General features: G+C 47.0%; 1 protein-coding gene across 1 annotated transcript in view; it reads left to right on the top strand.

The window, feature by feature from the left end:
* Positions 1-971: 971 nt before the first annotated feature.
* LOC115320944 (glutamate [NMDA] receptor subunit 1) overlaps positions 972-23,110 on the top strand; it is a 54,070-nt gene continuing 31,931 nt past the window's right edge. The window contains exons 1-7 of the mRNA XM_042293414.1: positions 972-1,109; positions 3,222-3,350; positions 14,243-14,403; positions 15,251-15,385; positions 18,919-19,031; positions 19,711-19,885; positions 21,643-21,787. Of these exons, the coding sequence (XP_042149348.1) occupies positions 1,050-1,109; positions 3,222-3,350; positions 14,243-14,403; positions 15,251-15,385; positions 18,919-19,031; positions 19,711-19,885; positions 21,643-21,787 (918 nt within the window). The 5' untranslated portion in view covers positions 972-1,049. The remainder of the gene's footprint in view (positions 1,110-3,221; positions 3,351-14,242; positions 14,404-15,250; positions 15,386-18,918; positions 19,032-19,710; positions 19,886-21,642; positions 21,788-23,110) is intronic.

Here is a 23,110-nt window from a genome sequence, read left to right as displayed (position 1 = left end):
CCAGCCAATGGGACCGAAGCCGAAATCTATCAGCTTTACTCCGCTCTTTTGGGATCGGGGAAACTAGGTGCCGTTGTCTAGGCTTTTCGCGTGGTTTAAGACGGAAAACGTGAAGGAAGGCATAAACAGAACAGGCTACGTCTCAAACTTTTGTACACGCCTTGTACTATACCACGCCTACAACGCTTTATGTTCGCGAAGGGCAAGACCGTGGTTACGCTGAGCTGTCACCCTTTGTGTAATTGTTTCGTAGTCGAGTTTGGGGGAGGTGAGAGTAGGTTTACCGCCCGTTTTCGTTAAAAGTTTTGATTTTTTTTTCGTAACTGTATTTGGATTTTTTTCGTTTTTGTTTAATCAACTGAGGAGTGTTTTGGCAAAATTGACTGACCACAAGCAGAACAAAACAAACCCGGAACGATCAACGACGAACATGTCTTTCACAAGGAGATGTTCGTCGTCCTGGTCCACCGTCCCGAGTTTGTTTTATTCTTTCTGTGGTCAGTTGTGCTTTTTTGTCGTGGGGTATTGTTGCTTCGGGTGATTGCAGTGAGGTCGTCCGAGACGCCGTATATAAGACGTGTACAAAATAAACTTTGTAGCCGAGTGTGATATGTTGCCTGTTCTTTTTCTGTCTTCATTCGCGTGTTTCGTTTTCCTAGCCCAATCTTAGGTTTACCATCATGTTCAACTTACACCAGCTCGCCCACACTTTGACCATTTTTTTCTGTTATCATGTCTGCAGCAAACAGTTTCTTTTGTATTATGTATGAGCAGTGTGTAGTAGTTGTCTGTAGTAGCTTTAATTCGCGTTGGGGATCGGCGATAAACTTGGAACCTTTTCCCGGGCTTGCAGTTCGACGACAAACAGTGTGCCGCTGGGCGCCCGCGGCGCCCCCCTGCGGCGGCAGCGTCACCTGCCGGCCCACCCGCAGGCCATCTTCCACATCGGCGCCGTGGTGAACCCACCGGACAGCACGAGCTACTTCGCGCAGGCCATCGAGGACGCGGTCGCAGAGCACGGCATAACGCTGTACGCGCAGACCGTGCACATGAACTCCAACCCCATCCGCATCGCGCAGAGCGTCTGCGAAAACCTCATCTCCTCCCAGGTAACTTCCACGCCGGATGGAGGCGCTGTGTGCTGCTAAAGCCCCTCTATAGACTTTTGCAAGTACGGCCTCTGAAGCCTCCATTTTGCTGCTACTGTGTCTAGATCGTCTGATATATGGTCAAGCCTAGAACAGGTTAAGCTACACCTTAAAGGAACGACATCTCAGCCTCTTGGTGTCTGAAGTCATATGGTTGCGAATTATTTTGCTTTCCTCAAAAATGCTACAAAAGTACGCGAAAAGGCAAAACAATGTCGCCTCAGCTTCTCCACAATGCATCTTAAGTTCAGGATGGTCGCATTTCTTAATCCTAGCTACCGCCAATTGCGCCCGCTGTGCCCTATGCCCCAAAATGGCGGCTCCCACAAGAAAATCGGGGAAAAGAGTTCCCACTATATTTACTGGCTCTAGTCGGCATTTTGCTAAGGCGTGCCCATGGTTGCCCCTGGCTAGAGCCCAAATAAATATTTTTTTTCCTTTCACGCTGGCCGGACTAGCTTCTGAGGTGTGGCTTCTGTGAGCCGCCAACTTGGTGCTGCCATGTATAGGTCGTCTGGTAGTCAAGCCCACCGACCTCTATTGTAATAGGCTGCATCGCGGATCGGGAGCTTGTCGGTGGCGCCACCAGCGGCCATTTATTGACACCAGGCAATACACGCACGTCTATTGCAAAAACACGCAAAAGTAGGAACTTCGAAGCTTCTACGCAGAGCTCGAAGGCGAGCATTTTATGGTATGCTGCGATCATTACATCGAGTGTTTGGATATGAATCGGTATTTGCCAAGCAAACTTGTAGCTGGCAAGTTTACTCTCGTCGAGGAGTAAACAAAAGAACTTGCCGTCAATAAGGCCGTCCTCGGGGAAGGCCAGAAGTTGGTGAATGTCGAAAAAGTTACATTTTGACAGCGGCTTTTTGGGAGTCAGCGAATTTCGCGTAGCAAGACCTTCAAGTTTGCCGTCCGCTAAACCCAATTTGCCGAAACTGCCACCGGCTCCGCGGTAACTCTATGTAACTCTTATCTCATTCAGCTGCACTACATTTTTCGCCCAGCCGAGTCACTTTTACCGCAAAACACTTATTTCTAAGAAGTGCGAGTGCATTCAGTATTCATGTTTGTGCACAAGCTCTTTGACAAGCACCTCGAAAAGCAGCCAAAAGGTTTCAGGGCCGACAACAGCTTAGAAACAGGGAAAACGGCACTTTTTCTCGTTCTTCCCAGAGATTCCGATGCAATAGCTGGTGTCAAGTAATGGCCGCCGGTGATGCCACTCGTCCCAAGGAAGGCAAGCATCGATCCGCGATCCAGACTACTACAATAAAGATAAAAGGTCAAGCCCTTCAAAGACGTGCCTACGTTGTCAGACTGGTGCCCAAAGAAAGCCTTATCCATCCACGGTGGACAGACTAGCTTTTGAACCCGGAGTACCGACTCTAGGGCTCTGGTACCAACATCTTTTGAAGAGCGCTTGCCATCTTGGGACTATCATGATGGTGGGTGAGTGTCGAAGAGTAAACAATAGATTTAAACGTGTGTGCGCAGCGGAGGAGGAGGAGGAGGAAGAGTGACTGGAGGGAAGGGTAGTGTGTACGCCTTCAGTGCACAATGGAGGCTACGAGCTGATGGCGTCAATCAAGAAACGGCTCGAGCACAGCCGCTCGGAAGTGTTTCGCACGCCTAATTGTCTTGATGGTATCGATTATGCTCCCAGTAGTTCCAGCACGTATACTTCTCCCATGACACTTGGAGCACCAATTACTGATCTTCCTTAAATCAGTTTAACCAACAAAAAGGTCATGGTGTCTCCTTACGGCCAAATTCCATTCTCATTTCTTATGCCACTGAAACAAAATCGCCGTTGAAGCCTAATACCGATCACCTTCTCATGGGTTGAACTGATTGGAAGAACACAAATGCTTGGTGGTTTGAGTGCATCGTGGCACAGGAAACACCCAAGGACTTCCGATAGTGTAGCGTAGTTTAAACACTATGATGGTGTCTTTGTGTGCATAGAAGAGGGCAGTAACAGCAAAGGCTTTGTATCGAGGGTATTGAAGCGGTATGGAGGGGCACGGTTTACTGTACGACGTTTCCTCGTCTATTCTTCCGCAGGTGTTCGCGGTCGTGATCAGTCACCCAGTGTCAGGCGAACTGTCTCCCGCCGCCGTGTCTTACACCTGCGGCTTCTACAACGTGCCGGTCATCGGCATCAGCTCCAGGCACAGTTCACTGTCAGACAAGGTACGCCGACCCGGCCATAGTTTTGCCTTCTGTGTCTTCACATGTTTTTGACTGGCTCGCATTCAGTAGGCGAGCTAGAATCTTCTACCCTCACTTACACATGCAAGAAATTCAATTCCAATTACAATCTGCCCCAGTGACAAGGTTCTGTTCAAATTCAATAAGGTTACAAGGATAAAAAATTTATTTGTTGGAAGGATGAAAGAAAGGACTCGTTAAATAAGTCAAATGCCTACTGTCCAGTCGACACCGATACCACAATAAACCACGTAAATAACCCAAACGTATTACAAAACACTTTGAGAGCGATGCACTGCAGTTTGCTTTCTGCGTGATTTCAAAACGGGCATTGGACCCTGCGCACGTTTGTAGGACTTTGCATTACAGTAAATGCGCTGTATTGTGTAATCGAATCACAACAACGAAAACTCAAGATACAAGTTTTGGTAAGAAATGTTATATGTCTTGGGGACACTTGAAGCGGAAGAATTTGCTTCTACTTAATAGGCACAGCTCACGAAGCAGAGAGCTATATTGCTAAGTTAATACCGCCAACCATAATGTTCACTGTAAGTCAAAGGAAGTTCGAAGTGGCTGTAATATACTCATACTCCTTCGTCTGAATTGCGGATGAGCTTTGCACGCAATTAATCCCACACATAGTTCGCGGTTTGCGTATTCTGCCTTGAAACATTACGTGCCTTGTGGCAAGGAAGCCCAGACCTGCATGAGCGTCATAAAAACACACGTAGCGCTAGATTCATTTATTCCAATGAATCACAAACTATGTATACCACAAGAGGAACACGTCGTGTATGTCTTTTTTTGTGTGTGTGTGTGGGGGGGGGGGGGGAGAGGAGAGGGGGGATTAGGGGGGGGGGGGGGGTAGCAAAAGTTTCTTTCACCTTCAGAAACTGTAGGTGGTCCAAACGGTTCAAGTCACTTACGTGTATGGGCACGCTTCGTAAAAGCAAAACCAAAACTCTAATCTCAACAGCCTGGTTCGTTACGTCAAAGCTGCCGCCATGCATCGAGGGAACCTTGGTCTTTCTACACGTGCGAGAACCTCTCACCGGAGTTCTGCGCCTGCTGAGCACGATACGTCTCGGACACTGCCGCGGCGTTGCCTGTCCTCTATAAACAAACATTACCGCCTTCACGCATGCGCCGAACGCTTCGTGAGATCGGTCTCTTTGGTCGTCGGCTCCTGCACCGTGATAATATTTCCACTCAAGCCTTTCAATTATGACCGTATTGCGCATTCACAGAACGGCGGGTAATGCGCTGCCGAGAGCGCGGCCCACGTTTAGTCCACGCAGAGGGGATATCGAGCGGAGCAAGCGCGCCGCTAATTACCTTTGTGCGAAGTTCTCCGGTCGATCGATGCTGCTCAGGTACTCTAATTGCCTATTATGCAAGCCTGAATGCATCGTGTCACTCCCCGTAAAAGTGATGATCCGGTCATTGTTACGGATTGTTGGTTTTCACAAAAAACGCCGCGTCGCGGCCTCATCCTTGATGGCATACTTAATTCCCAACCGCCGACGTCGCTTCGAGCAACAGATGCCAATGACCTGATTTACCGCACTTTCAAGGATCCTTTCGTTGGCCTTATAAATAGGGATATGAGTTTTCGTTTTTATTTCTTAATTCGGCATACTTTTTTCGTTTTTTTAGGGACATGTTCGGTTGTTTTTCGTGAATCTGGGCATAGAAATAACATTCTACCTTTTTTTTCCAGTGAATATGTAAGCATTTCTAACAAAAGTCAAGAGCATATGGTCTTTGTCTTGATTTTATTCCTGTGAGCGCTGTGTGATCGCTAATTGATTGGGCCTAAATTAAGGATGGAAATAAATTAAAAAAAGGCACGTTTCTTTGTGAAACTTTTCCACTACTAAAATAACGAAGAGAAATGCACAAACACTCACAAACGACCAAAACATAAATTAAGTCTCCACTCAGCAAACAATTTGGCTTCAAATCAGCACCACGACTACTTAATTTGATTATACTAGACATGTATTTTCCCAAGTTTTCGCCATTAATGCGCACCCGTTTTTTGCGATTAATAGCCCTCAGTTTTGAAAATTCCCAGTCAAAATTTGCACTGATATCGTTTTTCATTAAAGTTCAGTTGAGAGTCAGCGCTTGTCTTGTGTTCACTTCTACTTTTTCACTTTTTTTTTTTTTGCGCGCTGTTTTTTCTTTTGTTAGTATGAACCAACTACCCCACATCGCCACCCTAATACGTAACTTTCAGCTTGGCGTGACTTGCGGACTTTACATGCTCTCCAAGGTGCACAGTGGCCCTACCCTGGTCTTAACCCTCGTGCTGCAGTCCTTAGAAACAAGAGAACGATCATCCTCGCTGTAATTGCCGTCGTAAGCATACGCTTCAAAATCGCGAATATCGCAAAACAATCCTCGGCACGTTTCTTTTTTTTTTTTTTTTAGTTATGAGTCTTAATTAGTTGAGTTTGCATACTACGAAAGCAGAGGAGAGCTTCAAGCTTGTAAGCACTAAGTAAAAAGGAAGAGTTGGGTTCTTACTGTTCACTTTCATATAAGAATAGCTCAAAATCAATTTGTTTCTTTGAAGACCAAGTCACTTAACACACAAAACTATGACAAGAATTCAATAGCTTTCACCCTTCCCTAGAAAAGTCGTTGTTGAGTTTTGAATCATTTTGCAACTTAACAACGGATTATCCCGAAAACAAACTGGTAACTTGACAAGTGGTCGCGAGTTCAATGATGGATGAATAGATGGATGGATGGATGCTTTTTTAACGGGAGGTAGTTTGGGCCACCTAGCCTAAAAACCAAAAATACTAAAAGGTAGGATTCTTCCACTCGCCCTTCCGCTCTCCATCTTTGTAACTATCATCAGGCAGTGTGGGATATTTCCAGCGTGACCTTTGGAGGGTCGAAAAAAAACAAAACTAAAAGCCTTCTACCCTCTAGGTGAGAAAGTCGCCAGGTTTCCTCTGGTCAAACCTAGTCGCCGCTACCCAACACCAGTCCCACTGGGAGGCAAGGTTGAGACTTTGGGACTAAACCCAATTTTTCTGTGTTCCATATGCCCCCCAGCTGTGCCAGTTATTTTTACTTCATTCAATTTACCTAAAGATAATTTTCACCAATCTTCTAAACACAAATTACTATTCTGAAGTAAAAAGATAAAAAGATAGGCCATACTTTTTAAGGATCCTGACCTTCGATTAAAACCGACTTTTGAAAATTATTCCGACATACTTTTATGGATCTGTTTAGTTTATACCTTAAACGTAGAACCGTACTAAAGTACCTTCGTTCAGTGGATTTCAGTTTTAATATTGGTACGCAAGATGAGCGTCTTGAGAACTTGCTCAGATTTACGGAGTGTGCTTCTTTGAATTACCAAAAAGAGAGGCAAAGGAGAAGGTGGAAAGCACAAAGACGAGGAGAGTAAAGTTATACCTCGTCCTTTCTTAATTCATTTTCGTCTTTTTAAGTTTTACGGCAGTCTCCGGGTTCCTTGCTGACATTTCTTCACGTGCATGCAATCATATACCCGTCCACATTAACATCTGGAAGAATTTGAATCTTTAAATTAATTGTTGAAACTGACACGAAAATTATCAAAATTTGCTGTTTTGCAACTATACGATCTTTATGTTCATGGAACACGGAGACAAGGTCTTTTTGGCCGTTCCTACACTGGCGTTGTACGTTTACTGTTCTGCCCCGTCTTTGACGTGCCATTCACGGTCTTGCAACTTTAGATATCTGCGTTTGAATGTGAACGACTCGTAGTGGGACGCAGAGTGGTAACGCAATCAGTGACAGTAATAACGAACTGTCTAAACTGACTCTAAACCAACTAAAATAATATGGAGCTCTGCCGATGTTCTCCGTCTCCCAAGTCCCAAAGATAACTACAGCCTCTCATTGTAGTGCTGTACGTTGGTTCTAGTTGTGAAGTCGGATTTGTTCTTCTGCTTAACGTCACTTTCCTATAACTTTGTTTTCCATTCCAAAACATTGCAACCGACACCAAACCGTGAGATCGTGTGCGTCAGTCTGTAAGCTGCTCGATAGCACGCCCGCTTATTGGTAGAAATACGGTAGAGGAGGAGCACAAATATGGCGTGGGAACGGGCTTTATGATTGAGGAAACACGAGGCTCGTTCGATTTACCTGCACTTATTGCACCAGTGCAGAACACTGTAGGACAATGTACTTCCGGTACGTGTATTAAGATATGACCGGAAGTACACCGCCCTACACTTTTCTGCGCCGGTGCAGGAGGTCCGGGTAAATCGAACGAGCCCATGGTCCACCAGTTCAGGTGACGTCAGCACGAACCCGCTGCGCGCATGGAGAGCAGGCGCTGGGGCGTGATCTGAAGGAAGTGACGTCGACACATCACAGCTGCGCGTAAAAGGAGCGCCCACTGGCGCGATGTAGAGTTTGCGTAAAGGCTCGTTTACACACTTGCAACCTAGTACGATCGAGTGAGATAAGACCGGTTTCTAATCCTCTTGCGACGGCGTAGGACCAGATGCGCTGCTGCGGAGAAGGTCCTAAGCCGTCGCGCGAGGCTTAAAAATCGGTCGCGTCTCAAACGGCCCTACTCGGTTGCAAGTGTGTGAACGAGCTTTAGGAGAAGCGCGCGGGTGGCGCTGCAGTGTGCTAGAATACGGGGGTAGTGTTGGGACCCGAGCGGCCCAAGGGAGATGCGTGGCGTAGATCGGGACAAGTGTCGACACCGACGCGTCGCTGGTAGGGTGGTAGGATCGTGCAGGTGCGCCGCGATAGGCGGGTTGCAACTTGCGAGCGGTTGCGAACGCCTGACGCAATGCACGCCAAACTTGGCGGGCCGCAGCCACTTTGCACTATCGTCGTGACGATTGCAGTGCCGCTGTTGTTGTCCACTCAGGCAGCCTCACCAGCTCCCATTGCCGAGCCGCGCCGGTCCCAACGCTACCCCGATATTTTAGTGCACCATAGTGGTGCAGTCTTCACGATGCCTCCGAGAAAGAGACCGCTGATCTCGTGGAACAATCCACCTCTTTCAGCAGAAGTGGTGCCCCCCTTTTTTAGAAACTGGGTCGGGGATTATCTTAGAAGAAAACTGGAGGAAAGAAAAGGCGCGTGTGGGAAGGAGAGGGAGAAAAGCTTATTTGTACTAACTTAGGCGTGCATGAGGGTTCAAATGCAAAATGGTTGTGAGGAGTCAGGGAGGGACGAAGGAAAGCCTCGCAGAAAAAGAAAAAGAAAAACAGAAGCAGCTTAAGATAACGAGCGAAACTGTGCACGCGAGCTGGTTAGGAAACATCATAATCTAAACCCTCAGACAAGCTTAAAATCTCCTTGTCTCAGAGTTTAGATTAATATAGGATTCATAAGCATGCAAGGGGGGGGGGGGGGGAGAAATAAAATGAAGTAGAAAGAAATTGCGGAACAATTAAATCATGAAGATTCCATAGCGTATGAACTGGCTGAGACATATCTTAAAGATATAAACAAATCAGTCAGGTTTTTTTGTTTTTTTTGTTTTCTTTTGTTTTCTTTTGATGGGATGCAAAGAGTTTTATCGGGAACGGAAAAGGGCAGCATGGGGGGCGCTAGTGTGAGAACAGGGTTGGGAAAGGGTGAAGGGATGCTGCAAAGAGCGCAGCTGCTTAAAAGCCAGTATCAAATGTATGCACGCGCTGTCATTCGGCTAATGACATTCACGTTAGCATTTGCTCTTTTGCAAGCCTTCACTCTGTATAAACACGCTTGTAGGTTTTATCTCAAAACGGCAAGTGATTCAAAGGAGATAATTGCACAGCACTTGACGTGTATTACAAAACATGTCTGAGAAATTGGCACTAACCAGGAAGCAATTATTTTAGGAGACACGAATGCACACTTAGAAGACTCGGAAGGATACACACATTCAACAAGGAGGATGCAATCGGTGCGACAGTGAACTTAGATGGGGAGGATTGTGGACGCTAATTAGAGGACAAAGACCCTTCCCATTTATCCCTTTCTTCGTCTCATTTCCTTATCCTCTTTAGTCAGGCCGCCGCTGAAGCGATCCGCGTCGTTGAGGAATGTCAAAAAATGTACAAGCTGTCTTGAAAACATGTTTTTTCCTGTCCTCGTCCCCTCCGCCATTCATGTTTTTTTTTTTTTTTTTATCCCCATAATTTTACCAGCACGCTCTAATTTGTCAAGTCAATGTTACAAACATTTGGCGATTCTCTTGTTTTAGTGCTGGTCAACGTCCAGTTAAAATGGGAGTGGACAATAACATGGGAGGGAATCAATCTGTAATCAAACATTGATTACAGATTGTCTACCAAATTCAACAATAGGCTAGGACAATAGATGGATATAAATTAGGAAAGCACCAAAAGTTTGGGGAGTGATCATAAGCGACTTAAAATAAAATTTGGAACAGCAGAACTAGAATCCCAAATTCTTGAACGATAAATTATATTGACCTTCAACGACGCCCAACTACAGGACGTGTCCGAACGAGTTGAGACTATAGTATTGGTGTAACCGGAGAAAGAATGAACATATGACGATTTCGTCAACATTTTATTTAAAAAGTCTGGGATTTTTAAAGTCATGCGAAAAGTAGAAGTGGGAATGTAGCACACACTGGGAAAAGCAGGTGGGACAAAAGTTAAAACAGCCATAGCAGAAAGAAAAGAGGCCTCGGCGGAGCATAGATGGGCGAAGAAAAGGGCGGCCACAGCTGCTGAAGTAGCACCAAAATGTAATAAATTCCAGGAAATAATAAAGGAGGCATCTGCTCGAATTCCGGCCGAGATTGGGAGAGCAGGAATGCCGTGGAGGATGAAGGGAAATTAAAAAAAAAGAAATGATTGGAACGCGGTAAAGAATTTCTGGGAGCAAATCAATACACAGAGCAGAAAAACAGAAGTGTTCCATCGTTCATTGACCACACAGGAAGGTATGAGGGTAGAGGGTTACAACCAAGGATCATTTATTAAACGAACAATCGAACTAGCATTATCAGGACTTTAAACGAATGAGATTGACAAAACGCAAACAACAGCACGACACAAAACGAGAGCACTGATCAGACAACTGAGACGATCGCGGGGGAATGAGACGGAGCGGAAAGTATAAGGTACCGGTTGGAACGTTGGGGCGGCGGAGAAAAGCTCACCGGAGATGAGCTCACCGGAGAAAAGCTCACCGGAGACGAGCTCGCCGGAGAAAGGCTCACCGCAAAACCGGCAGATGCGGAGAAAAGCTCACCGATCTTTTTAACTTAGCAGATTCTGCGTCAAACATGGCAATTTAACAGAATTCGGATTCGTCACTTCATTAAAAATATGTCTTTTTTTTTTGTAATATTCTTGAAGTTCATTGGGCATATTTAATAATTTCTCAGAAATTAGTAATCACCGATTCTGTATATTAATGACGCCGCACGTATAAAATCAGAGCATCGTACACCGGTAAAAAAGGCAACAATTTATTGACAGCTGACTGTGCGCTGTCGGTGGCTCTGTCAGATAAAGAGGTTTGTTCTTTGCGAGCTAATATGAATAGCGGTGTGTGAACCGTTTCAGCTCCAAATATTGTGTAGTGCCTAATAAATGAGTAAGTATTTGTTGATGTAATCAGTGTCGGCTACGCTGTTTTCTTTCTGTTAATTTCTCTAACAAACCTTTAGTTGCAAGAACAGCTTCGTCCTGTCGTGTTTGTTGTATTCACTCCGTCATCGTCATTTGAGCGGTTTTCATCATGTATAACGTTATTCAACTCGCCCTAATCGCTACCTTACAGAAGACTACTACTTATATAGGTCACGAGTAACAACGGTGCCAGTGTGCAGCTCTGAATGTCATGGTGGCTGGCCGTAGAAGGGTACTATCACACAAAGGCAACGTGTGGAAACACCAGCACGAACGGCTAGAAAACGTGCATATCCGTGGAAGAAAGAAGCCTCGATATCCTACTGACTGTTTTATTCCGTTTTCAAAGGTTAACCAAAGTTTCAAATAGAATTTCAGGCACCGCGTCTTGCGCATGCGCTTTCAGATTTTCGGCATTTACGGTTTTGATTTTTAGATTTTTGGCAGACATTACTAGTTTTTGAACTTTTTCCTGTTCTTCAAGTTCATAAAGTTTTCAGTTAGGCTTTCGTTGCCTAGATAGTAAGCCACAGAAAACACTCGCCCGCAATTATTAATTTGGGAGCGATATACAAAAAACGACATTTTATTTTTTCAAAGCTGACAAATTTTAATGATAATAAATTTATATATGTTGCGCATGTTCCAACAGCCTCCATATATAACAAAGGAAAAAAGATCGGGGAGCCTTTCTCCGCATACGCTCAATGGCCGGTGAGCTTTTCTCCGCATCCGCCGGTTTTGCGGTGAGTTTTTCTCCGGTGAGCTTTTCTCCGGGATTCGTGTACAGCTGACACGGGTAAGTAAAAGACCGTTATGGACAGCACTTCTAGACGTTAAAGGTGCGTTCGACATTGTGAGTCAGAAGCAACTCTGGGTACACCTGAAAGAGTATGATCTGTATTGAAATTTGATTAGCCTTTTTGGCAGGTATACACAAATGCCATGGTGGTTATTACATGGGAAGCAGAAATAACGGCATTAGCTCCAATACAAAGAGGAGTGAGGCTGGGTTGCCTGATGTCGCCACTACTTTTTATGATATACCCGCGAGTACGATGGAAAATAAATTGGAAGAGTGCAATTTAAGTTCCTATGTGTCGTATGTAAAGAGAAGGGGAACATAAACCAAGTCAAATCAGGCTTGTTTACGCAGACGACATTGTAGTGCTAGCAGATAGCCGTAATAGGTTACAGGAGCTTATCAAGATATGTCGAAAGGAACAAGATTCTGGGCCTGATATTCAGTAGCGAAAAGTCAAGAATAATGGTCTTTAGCGATGAAAAGGGGGGCATACTGTAAATACAAAACACTTTAATAGAACATGTGGATAAGCATAAGTTGCTGCGAGTAAAAAATTACCAGGAAAAAAATATTCTGAAGAAAGCTTGAAGGTATTCACCGATTATGAAGCATAATTGCTCTGTAGAATTACAGTAGATATGAAATAGTTCCGGGAATATGAAAAGGAGTCATGGTGCCGGGTTTGTTGTTTTGCAACGCGGTACGAAGTCTGTGGTCCAGTCGATTTCAGAGACCCGACAGAGAAGCGCGGGCAAGCGAGCACTCGGGGCACATGGGAATACACCAAATAAAGGAGTGCAGTGTGACATGGGCTGGGCCTCTTCAAACAGAGAAAGGCTACCAGTAAATTGAAATTTGAACAAATACTAGACACAATGGAGGATGCACGGTGGGCGAGAAAGGTGTATAAGCATTTCTATATGAAAAGTCTATTTACTACATGGACAAACCGAACCCAAAAGCTGAACTTTAAATACCGACAGTCGAGTGCTGGGACAGAGCAGACGAACTTGGGGAAAAAAAGGAGTTAAGCCAAAAGTAAAATGTTGAAGGAAAGGATGCAGGAAAAATTGGCTTTCACTATAAATAGGGGACGAAAACAGTAAATAAGTGAATAACAATGCTACGATAATTCACGGGGGGCTCGTTGTTATTTGAGGCTAAATCAGGGGTATTGAGGGGTAGGATATACACGTAAGGTTAAGCATGAGGAAATATATATACGGTGTGCCGCGTGCCAAGGGGAAGGCGAAACAATAGAGCATGTTGTATTGAAGTGCACGAGGCTTGCTTCCACCCTCCGAGGGGGCGATGGATTTGGCCGGGGCGCTAGGGTTTGCAGACGAGAAGGGTGGAATGGGTGATAAGGGCATTACAATAACAAAGAGAAATTAGGAGACTGGTGGAAATTATGTAGAGATAATTGAAAGACATAAATTAGCAAAGCAGTGAACAGGCGAGACTTAACAAAATTGGGACTCCCTCTCGCGTGGTTGTGGCCCAAAGTCTCAACCCTGACTCCCAGTGGGCTCGGCGTTGGAGTGACGCCGGCAAGGTTTGGCCAGAGAAAGATTGGTGACTCCCTCGCCGTTGGAAGGAGGCGCGGGGGCATCGTTTTAATTTTTTATGCCCGGACTCCCAAAGGTTATCTTAGGCTAGGATGACCTCTCCTGGCAATACCCAGCACCACCTTTTGAAAGCAGCAAAAATGCATAGGTGAAGGAAACTTGCTTGGAAAAGGAAAAAAAAACAAAAATCATACTTCTTTCTTTTTTGCGGGCTAGATGGTGCAAGCTACCGCCCATTGTAAAGGGTAGAGCCCTTAGCATCCATCCATCCATCCACCTGTCTCAAACGTCCTTACTCAAAGAGTATTCGCGCTCGCTCCTGCCGCGCTCACTTATCCTCATACGGAAATACCCCCAAAACAAGAATCCGGAAAAAGGTGGATTGACGCAAAGACGGCGCAAAAACGTCCCAATAGAACGCGAAAATTTACCTTGTTCAGTAATATTCGTTGAAGAGTAAATAGATTTAGCACCCTCCTTCTGTTTCTGCCGGCCCGAGCAGAGAAGGAATATTGCTCCTTTGTATCAATTTCGGGGTCGGAGATAGTCGAGATTTGAGACAAAAGCCATTTTGGGGGAATCTAGGTTTCAAAATATGTGCCCAGCATTGTGGTCGAACGGATCGCTTACGACGTCTTTGTTTCTAGCCACTAAATCTCGAATCCAGTCACGAACCTATAGGTGGCGCAACTTATTCAGAAAAAGCTGGGTTGCCGAAGAAATACGGAAATATGAAGCTCACCGGCCTAATGGACAACCTGTCAAATAGTATCGCATCACATTTGCAGTAGCCAGAGAGAGGGAGTAATTCGCTTCGTTGGCGTATACAAGCTCCGATTGCATGCCTGTGTCCTGTTCCCGCAGAACCTGCACCGCACGTTCCTTCGGACCGTACCCCCGTACTCCCAGCAGGCCGACGTCTGGGTGGAACTGCTCCAGTTCCTCAAGTACCGCTGCGTCGTCTTCATCCACAGCTCCGACAACGACGGCAGAGCCACACTCGGCCGATTCCAGAACAAAGCAGAGCCTCAGGGCATCAAGGCGAGTGGCGTACAAAACGAGACTGCTTCTACACTTAAGTTATTGGTTTCTTCGTTGTCATCGTCGGTTTGCGCTCGATATCGTGTGGAGAACGTGATACTGTTTACGCAAACAATTAAGCAACCGCCGGTTTCTTCATTTCGATTTTCCTTCCAACAACAAGGCTATCATAAGTTCACAAGTGCTTGTTGCTGAGGTAGAACCTGCTAATTAGTGTTTGCCAATGCCTCGTCCGAGCAAAGCTGTCATGTCTATCTTGCTTGTCCGTGTCGCATAAAATCAATTTTATTCGTACCGATTTGTGCTTGAAAGAGCTCCAATGTCGCCTCGCGTTATGTTGCGTAACATGCCCCACCGGTTTTACGTTACCATTGCCATGCTTTTTTTGTTTTTAACGTCAAGGGCTGAAATGTATACACTTTCTTATTTGCCTATTCGAAAGCGTTTGATAAAAAGAGCTTTTATGTCCCCAGTTGTCACTCCATACATTTACTGTTTATCTTCCATACCCATCACATTTTCGAGACATGCACGGGCACGTATAACCTCAAAATCTGCCTCAATCGCGGGAGCGTTTGCGCAACTAGACCCTCTTCAATCTTCTTGGAACAGGTGGAAGAACTTGTAGTTGAGCTAGTTGGTGAACGCTATGAAGCATGGTGAGGGGCGCAAAAAACCAACGGACAGAAGGAAGAAGACACACGCGCAAAACGCCTGTGTGTGTGTGCCTTCTTACTTGTGTCCGCTGTTTTTTCTATGGCTTATTTTGGCACTTTGTGTATAGTTTTTTTTTTTTCTTTCTTTCAAACCACGAGAGATGCACTACAGCAGGACTTATAATGAGATGCGCGTCGAATGCTTGCAGCTCGAACGAGTCATCGAATACGAACCGGGGATCACGGACATCACTCAGGAACTGGAAGAATCGAAAGAGCTCCATTGCCGAGTGTTTGTACTGTACGCCACGTGAGTGTTGACTCCTAGCCATTTCGCTAGTTAAAAGCAAATTCTAATGAATGACTATAGCAACTGTTTGCATCAAGCTTGCTCGAATATTATATTTAAAATGAATTCGTATTTAACACCTGTTTGTCAGGCACACTGTAGCAAAATAACTCCTTCCTGTCACACAGCACGAGGGCAATCAAAGTTTCCATATGCCAAAACACCGTTTAAGGGGTATTCACACGAAGGAGAAATCCGCCACTTTCCTCCGCGGATCGCGCATCACGTGAGACACATGTCATCCCTTTTTGACGCCTCGCGGCGCGTTCTCCTCCGTGGCGGAGGCGCGGAGGCTTTGTGCTGACAGCACGAAAGCTCCGCAGGTGCACGCGGCGGAGCCGGGGACGGAGTTTCCCGGGTTGTTGACGTCACGACATCCGTCCGCGGAGTTCTCCTTCGTGTGGATACCCCATTACAAACAAGCCCGCCTATGCCCACACCGGGTGCGTGCACTTTCGGGCGCGCAGAAGCCAGATTCGCCTGACGCGGAGTATCTGCGCATGCGCAGTGCCGACAGCAGCGCCACCGCTGTGGCGTGACGTCAAAGGATTGAGTTTGTCTAGAGTAGCCGACGGTTCAAGAAACGCAAAGTAAAGATTATTACGTTAATGTTTCTTGTTTTTTTTCCTCGTTCTTTGGCGTCTTTATTGGAAAATGCTGCAATTTCAATGACTAAGAAGCGATAAGGATGTGCTTGGTACGCACGACGTCGTACGTTTCTGAAGTTGTCAGTGACTTGTGGGTGCGCTCATGTCGCAACAGTCTCGCCCTACTGCGCACTCACGCGCCGCGCTGAAGGGGGGCGGCGCGTGAGTGCGCGGTAGGGCGAGACTGTTGTGACATGAGCTTTTCCTTTAAATTTTTGGTCACGCGTTTTTTCTGTAGAACTTCGCAGCGCAGCACGTCTATCAATGAAGGGGGGTGGTTCCCCGAGCTTTTGTATGGACAAAAATGACCCCTTCAGAGAGCAGTAGTTATTCTGGTGAGGAAGGACTCTGGCACAGAACCCGTTTAAACTCCTGGCTGGCCTGGTTGATGCACCGATGAGGACGGTGGAAGCCGAACGTGAGCTGCGCTTAGATTCGTGAAGCAATCGCCAACGGCAGCATCGGAATCGCCAGCTTCCATGGCGGAGAAGGACGCCGTTCCAGTTTTGCGGTTGCCATCCGCGTGGTGGTGATAGTGATGGTTCTTGCCTTCCTTGCCATCACTTGCGTCTTTTACCAGAAGAAGAAGAGGGATCCCAAAGTGTCTGGGATCATCTGACGAAGGGCACGCGTCCGAAACGTCGCTGCTTTGCTTTTTCCTTTTTTCCTTCTTTGGTAATTTTTTTTCTCGGGCTCTTATTTTGCGTGCTAACTTTTACGCCTCTTTAAACCTAGGATGGGTCTGCTCGGTATATAAGCCTGACGAGTGGGAGGTTCCCCCCGGGGGTTCATGCATCTGGTCAAGGCACTGGGCCAGGACTCCTTTGGCGGGGTCTACTGGGCACTCGCCTACAACTTCAAGCCGGACAATCTAGTGACCAAATATGCCTTCAAGGCGGTGAACGAGAGTATGTCCATGTGTGAGCGCATCGAGTTCCTGCAGGAGGCAGCTGTGATGAAGGCATTTAGATGCCAACAATCATTCATTCATTAGCGACGTTGGTGGAAAATGGGAAATGATGCGATAGTGTGCAAGCTCCATGGTTCACTTTTCACTGCCTCAGCTGCCGGCATGTTCTGAAGCTCTTTGGTGTTGTGTCAAAGGACCAGTCCGTGAACATGGTCAGGGAGCTCGTGCAAAGCGGGCGACCAGTCGGGTGGGCCTCCCACCACCGTTGGTAGGATCAGTTGGGGCCATCCCGGAGTCTTTCCGGGGCATCAAGTTGGAAGACCGGCAGGCTGTGGAACCGCCGGCCATCCACAACAAAGGTGAGCGGCGCTTCCTCTGCCACATCTGCGGGGTGCCTAAGCTGCACCGGCCAACACCAGATCTACCTCGCTGCGTATTGCGACCCACGGGCGGATCAATCCACCCACGCCTCCCTGGCCACCCGAGCCGCCCAGGCGGCCCCGATCACCCCTGGCCCTCTCGCCGTCGCGGAGGCAGTCCAGCTACTCCGAAACCCTGATCAGAAGGAGGCCCTCTTCGACATGGACATTGAGAGGTGGAAGGTTGTGGGATCGCTCTACAATAATCGCCACCCGATCGGTGTGCGCTTCGCTCGTCTCCCAGGGAGTGACACAGCACAACGAGACAACAGCGAATTGGTTTACTGTACTTCCCGGTCGCCCGTCGTAGAGAGCTGGCACTCCCGGCTCACTGACCCTGGTTGTCGCCCGTCGTTCTGATCTCGCAGTCGGAGTCCGTGTCCAGGCCTGCGGATCGGCCTTCCCACGCCAGTGCTGCGCAAGCTAGCAGTCCCAGCCTATCATAGCCCAAATCTCGCTGCGGAACCACCCCGGGACCGTCATGGCCCAGGCCGGTTTGTGCTCACCGTTCCCTCCGGTCGTGGTCAGAACCTCGCTGGTGGACCGCTCCGGGGATCGCCATGGGCCAGACCAGCTAGAACGGCTCCATCGTTCCTGCCCGGCCCCAGCCTCGCGCAGCACGCTCTGTCGCGCGCCAGCTCATGTCTCTTCGGCTGACCGCCTGTCACGTCCCCTCCACCCCGTCGTCTTCCACCCCCGCCTCCCAGAAGGTGTGGGCGCGCGTGACGCAGGCGGCAGGAGTCTCGCTCTCCCTCTCGTCCACGCGCGGTTCTTGATTTTTCGGGGTGGACAAAACGGGACCCGTCGCCCCGTCGGAAAGCAGTTGTGATTCTGGCGATGAGAGACTGTGGCACGGAATGGTAATAAAACCCTTCATTTGAACTCCTGGCTGGCCTGATTGATGCACCGAGGCGGACGGCAGAAGCCAAACGCCACACTCCAAGAACTTGCTGGCAGACTTGACTAGTATCCAACGTTGCGCTAGGAACGATAATTTGCTTTACGAAAACAACGAGAGCTTACTTATTAAGCAAGGTTAAACAAACAAAAGTCGGCCAATGGCTGTTTATTGTGGAGATCCGTCTGCCGTTTCGAAGACTAACAATAAAAACAAAACGAAATAACAGTGACTGTGCAGGCGAGTTGGTGATCATTAATCACAATTAGAATTATGTATTTTCGGTGTTTCTTTTTTTTTCCAAATCCGGTTGTGTGTGTGTGTGTGTTTTGTTCCGGGTTTATTTTTTCCTCATAGATTGTTAATTTTGGTATAAATTGGTTATAACTTAACCAATTTACAGAAAGAACACCGTATCTGTAGAAAACAAAACACCTCCAAATTAAAAAAGACGAAGTTCTAACTATAATATAACACCTGAGACTAGTGCAGAAAAATTAATACCCTTTCAAGTCGGCCAAAAAGACAACATTAGGAGAGCGTTTCTATGAAAGCAGCGCAATGTTCCGCTTAATATATTTTCATCAGACCAAGAGACTTAACCATTGACTTACTTTCAGCGCTGACGATGCGACAGGGATATATTCCGAAGTGGCCTTTCTGAACATGACCAGTCCAGGCTATGTCTGGATTGTGTCGGAGCAAGCCCTGAGAGCACCAAATGTCCCAGATGGTAACCACCATTTCCTTTTTAACTGCGTATTGCTTCTGTTAACCAGTCGTCAGAGCTGATTCATGCATTAACGTTCCTCGTACTCTTCAAAGCGGCAGCTTTATAGACCTTTTTCACAAGGGCGCTACCATCTTAAATTTTCGTCACTTTCAGTATGGGGGAAAACATTGTTTTACGTTTTTTTCGTCGCCCATACCGGATACGCCTATTAGGAGACTGGGGACGAGAGTACACGAAAAAGGTCTATAATGGAACCTTTTTCGGCCCCTTATTTCTTGCAGTAGTCTGACCGCATAATGGCACAATGTCTCCTGACGTAATGGTGCCCCGAGACTTCGATCTCCCACTAAATTTAGCGGGAAAACCGACTTCACACCCTCAAGTCGCGGTGTCATGTGAAACCAATGACGTCACTAGTCGCCAAGTTTCCTACAAGTGGACGGGAAATTGACGTCCGGTGACGTGCAGTCACATGACGTGGTCGCGTTACGAGACGTCAGGGCTTCATGCGACCACCTAACATCACATGGTGTCCACTTATTTCACAATTCAAGTCACAATTTTCTTGCTAAGTTTAGCGGTGAACTAGAAACCCGGCTCAATTTCGACTCAAATTGCTGCTCGTTCGAAACCCAATCGAGAACTATCGGACCTTCATTGCTTGTTTGTTTTCCTAAAGGGGTGCTGGGACTGGAGCTTGTGAACGCTTCCGACGAGAGAGCGCACATTCGTGACAGCGTGGAAGTGATTGCCCTGGCCCTCAAGGAGCTCCAAAAGGACCCCAACATGACCCAGCCCAACATCAGTTGCAGCATGCTGGGCAACTCCTGGGAGTCGGGCATCAAGCTGGTCGGGTACGTGGACAGTACTACCGGAGCCGGATAGCTCAAAACGTGATGAGTGAAACGCTATATTCGAGGTTCACTGAAGCAGCATGTTTTCAAGATCTTCACATGGTCAGCAGTGGTGTAGCCAGGGGAGGGGCTTAAGGGGCTTCACCATCCCCCCCACCCCCACTCCCAAATTCACCCCAAACTCACATCTATTTTGTACCCCCCCCCCCCCCCCGCACCTCAAGTCATGAACAGCCCAGCCCCCTCAGTCCCCCACCCCAAAAGAAAAACTCCTTACTACGCCACTGATGGCCTGTATCAAATCTGGACCACCCGGTCACTCTACATGCTTGCATCCTAGTTCTGAATGCAACTGTCAACGCTTTTTCAATGCCATTTTGAATGACGCCTGTACTGGCTTAGTGTCATTGAAGCCTACCCTGATACCTTCTTCGATATTTACGTGATTGCTATTCCGTTCGTTTGCTGATTGCATTTTCCAATGATCCTCCTTGTGTTAGTGTGCAGGAGGGCTAAAGGCAAAGATAAGCTTGGACTGATAAAGTAGAACACGCTTTGTTCTGTTCTGTAGTCTACTAATTTACTATTTACCTTGCCGCGGCTGACTCGATAAAATGTCTGTCAGTGGCGGTCAGGTAGCGAGTGATGCATGGACAGGTCAAACATGTCAGGTATTAATTCTCTAACAGACAGTTGATCAGGTAACGTTATAACACCGCGGAATGGGAGTAGAATGAAAAAAAATTACTTGTTATGTTGCTTGAGGTTTATCCAGTCATGCCAGCTATACTTCGTTTCAAACTAAGGCCGAGCGCTGTCGACGCTTTTTGTTTCTAGGCTAGGTGGCGCAAGCTACCGCCCGTTATAAAAAGTAGAGCCGTTAGCAACCATCCATCAATCCGAACCAATCAAGCCGGACCAAAATCGCAACGTCCCGGCGCTCATCCTATTCGTGCCTCTGCTATTACAGCTTAAAACAATCACAGATAATGAATGCGCCGTGACGATGCGCTTACTACAATAGAGTATGTTGCTGGGAGATTCTACGGGACTCGTGTTAAAGAAAAAATGGACACATCTCCACGTGGTCAATGATGTTGATTGGGGCGAAGCTCTGGTGGTGCTGATGATACTGATTTTATTGTTCATAGGTAGTGCTGATGGTGCTGATTTTTTTTTATTGCTCATAGGTAGTGCTGAGTTCCGGGTTGCGTTTCGACTTCATTATTACTGCTTTATGGTCGGTGAAATGCAGAGCCAGTGGTTCTTCTAGCGGATCAGCTTGGATCCGCTAGACGCCGTGGGAACGCATCTCCACCGCTTAAGTCAACGGTCCATGTCAGAAAGAGAATGTGTGGTATAGATGGTGGTTATATACGCAGTTGAGCATTTGACCGCAGCGCCCTCTCGTCTATAAACGTTGAGCCAATGCATGCAAAGTTTAACGCGATTATATACGCATTTGACCGCAGCGCCCTCTCCTGTATAGACGTTGAGCGGCGGTTAAGAAGTCTGCCTCGTAAGCAAGCGTTCCTGAGTTCGAACTCCCGTGCGTGCGTACGGTTTTCTTTTTTTTAAGCGGACCGATCCCGGAGGCAGTGCAATCGATGTGAGCACGGACGCCGGACAAGGCTAGACCCTAAGGAGCTTCGCTCCTAAAATAATTACGCGCAGAAGATGTTGCGTACAGTCGTCGGGAAGCCGCTGGTTGAGAAAGCAGTTTCCTCGCCCTAAGGGGCATCTTTCTCTTTCCGTAGATTACTGAAGAAACAGAAGCTGCTGCGTGGAGAGACAGGCCGCGTTCGGTTCGACGACAGGGGGGACCGACTCGACAGCGACTACGACATCCTCAACGTTGTCCGTGGCAACCATGCCCCGGTCGGACAGTACGTCTTCTCCAAGGCGAGTGTCGGCTCTTGCATCATCAGGTCTCGCGGACACCTCCTCCTCTCTCTGCATTGTTGCCAGACAGCAAAAGTACTGAACTATGCCAACACCTGCTAGATAGGGAAGCCTTACACTTCGTTTCAACGTAAATAAAAAAACTCAGCTGACGCTACGAGCTAATGTGACAAATCGAGCAGCATCTAAAGACCAGCAAGTCACTGGGCCTTTTCTATTTATGATTGGTTCATTAGAACACGCACAGAAACATGACGAAAGGACCAAAGTATACTGCTGAATTTTCTACATCACTAAAGAATGCAGCCGCATGACACAGATTCGACACGAGAGCTGCCTCTGCGTTCAGCTGAAACTCGTTTTCAATCACTGAGAACACGATTGCCAACCGAACCAACACCTTCTAAAAACTGAGGCCTACGTCACTGTTCGTGGGCCAAGCGAGGGGCGCCAGCAAAGGGTTTTCACCGCCGAGCATCTGCGTCGATGTTGACGAAGCACTCCGAATGACCCAGGGAAACACTTTGTTTTCCTTTTTTAATGAGCGAGCTGCTATCTCCGTTGCGTTCGGCCTAAGCCTCAAAGATGGAATTTATAGGTTGTACCTGAGCCAACTAAATCTCTATTCAAAAAGAAGGACAAAAAAAGAAGATAACGCGACGTGACGACGCAATCTTACAGTCGGCGGGCGGCTCGCCAGCGAACAAAAGCCAGATATTAGTAATCGGGCAACGTCGAAGGCCGTTGGAAATGCGGAGACACGACGCCTGCGTCATTCACTCCGTCCGTCGGCGACCAGAATCTTTGGTGTTTTCGTGTGTGCGAATGGGACGATCAATGCTTTATATGTGTTGTGTGCCGTGGTGGAAAAATTATGCCCATGGATCGAAGGTTTACATATTCTCCTTCTCAATTGACGAGCAACGTCGTTTTCAATAGACTAGGCAATTCTGGAGAAAGTAGTTCAAGTTGCGAGCTCTTCGAAGGTATGTTGGTTTGGCAGATGATGTACGGAGGGAACGGCGCACCCGTGCTCGGTAAGCATCACAGCCAGCTAACAAGAGAAATCGAGGCAGAGAATGTCGCAAAGCATGTCGATAGATGTGTTAGTTTAGACTTCCGACTTAAGCCTTACCAAAAAAAAAAAAAAACTAGACTGCATAGCCTCACATTAATTTCAATTTTAGTTTTGGGTTTATGTTTAGCTTCCCCTTGAACAAAAAAAAAATCTCTATGTCCATAATACCAAAAAGAAGACGAAGGCAAACGTGTAAATATATCAAAGAGTTGTTAGTCAGCGCTGCGTTAGTGTCTTTCTTTTGT

This window comes from Ixodes scapularis, unplaced genomic scaffold (genome assembly GCF_016920785.2).
Source record: "Ixodes scapularis isolate PalLabHiFi unplaced genomic scaffold, ASM1692078v2 PGA_scaffold4__175_contigs__length_147842914, whole genome shotgun sequence".
NCBI classification, from domain to species: domain Eukaryota; kingdom Metazoa; phylum Arthropoda; class Arachnida; order Ixodida; family Ixodidae; genus Ixodes; species Ixodes scapularis.
This window is presented reverse-complemented; position numbering and strand designations above follow the sequence as displayed.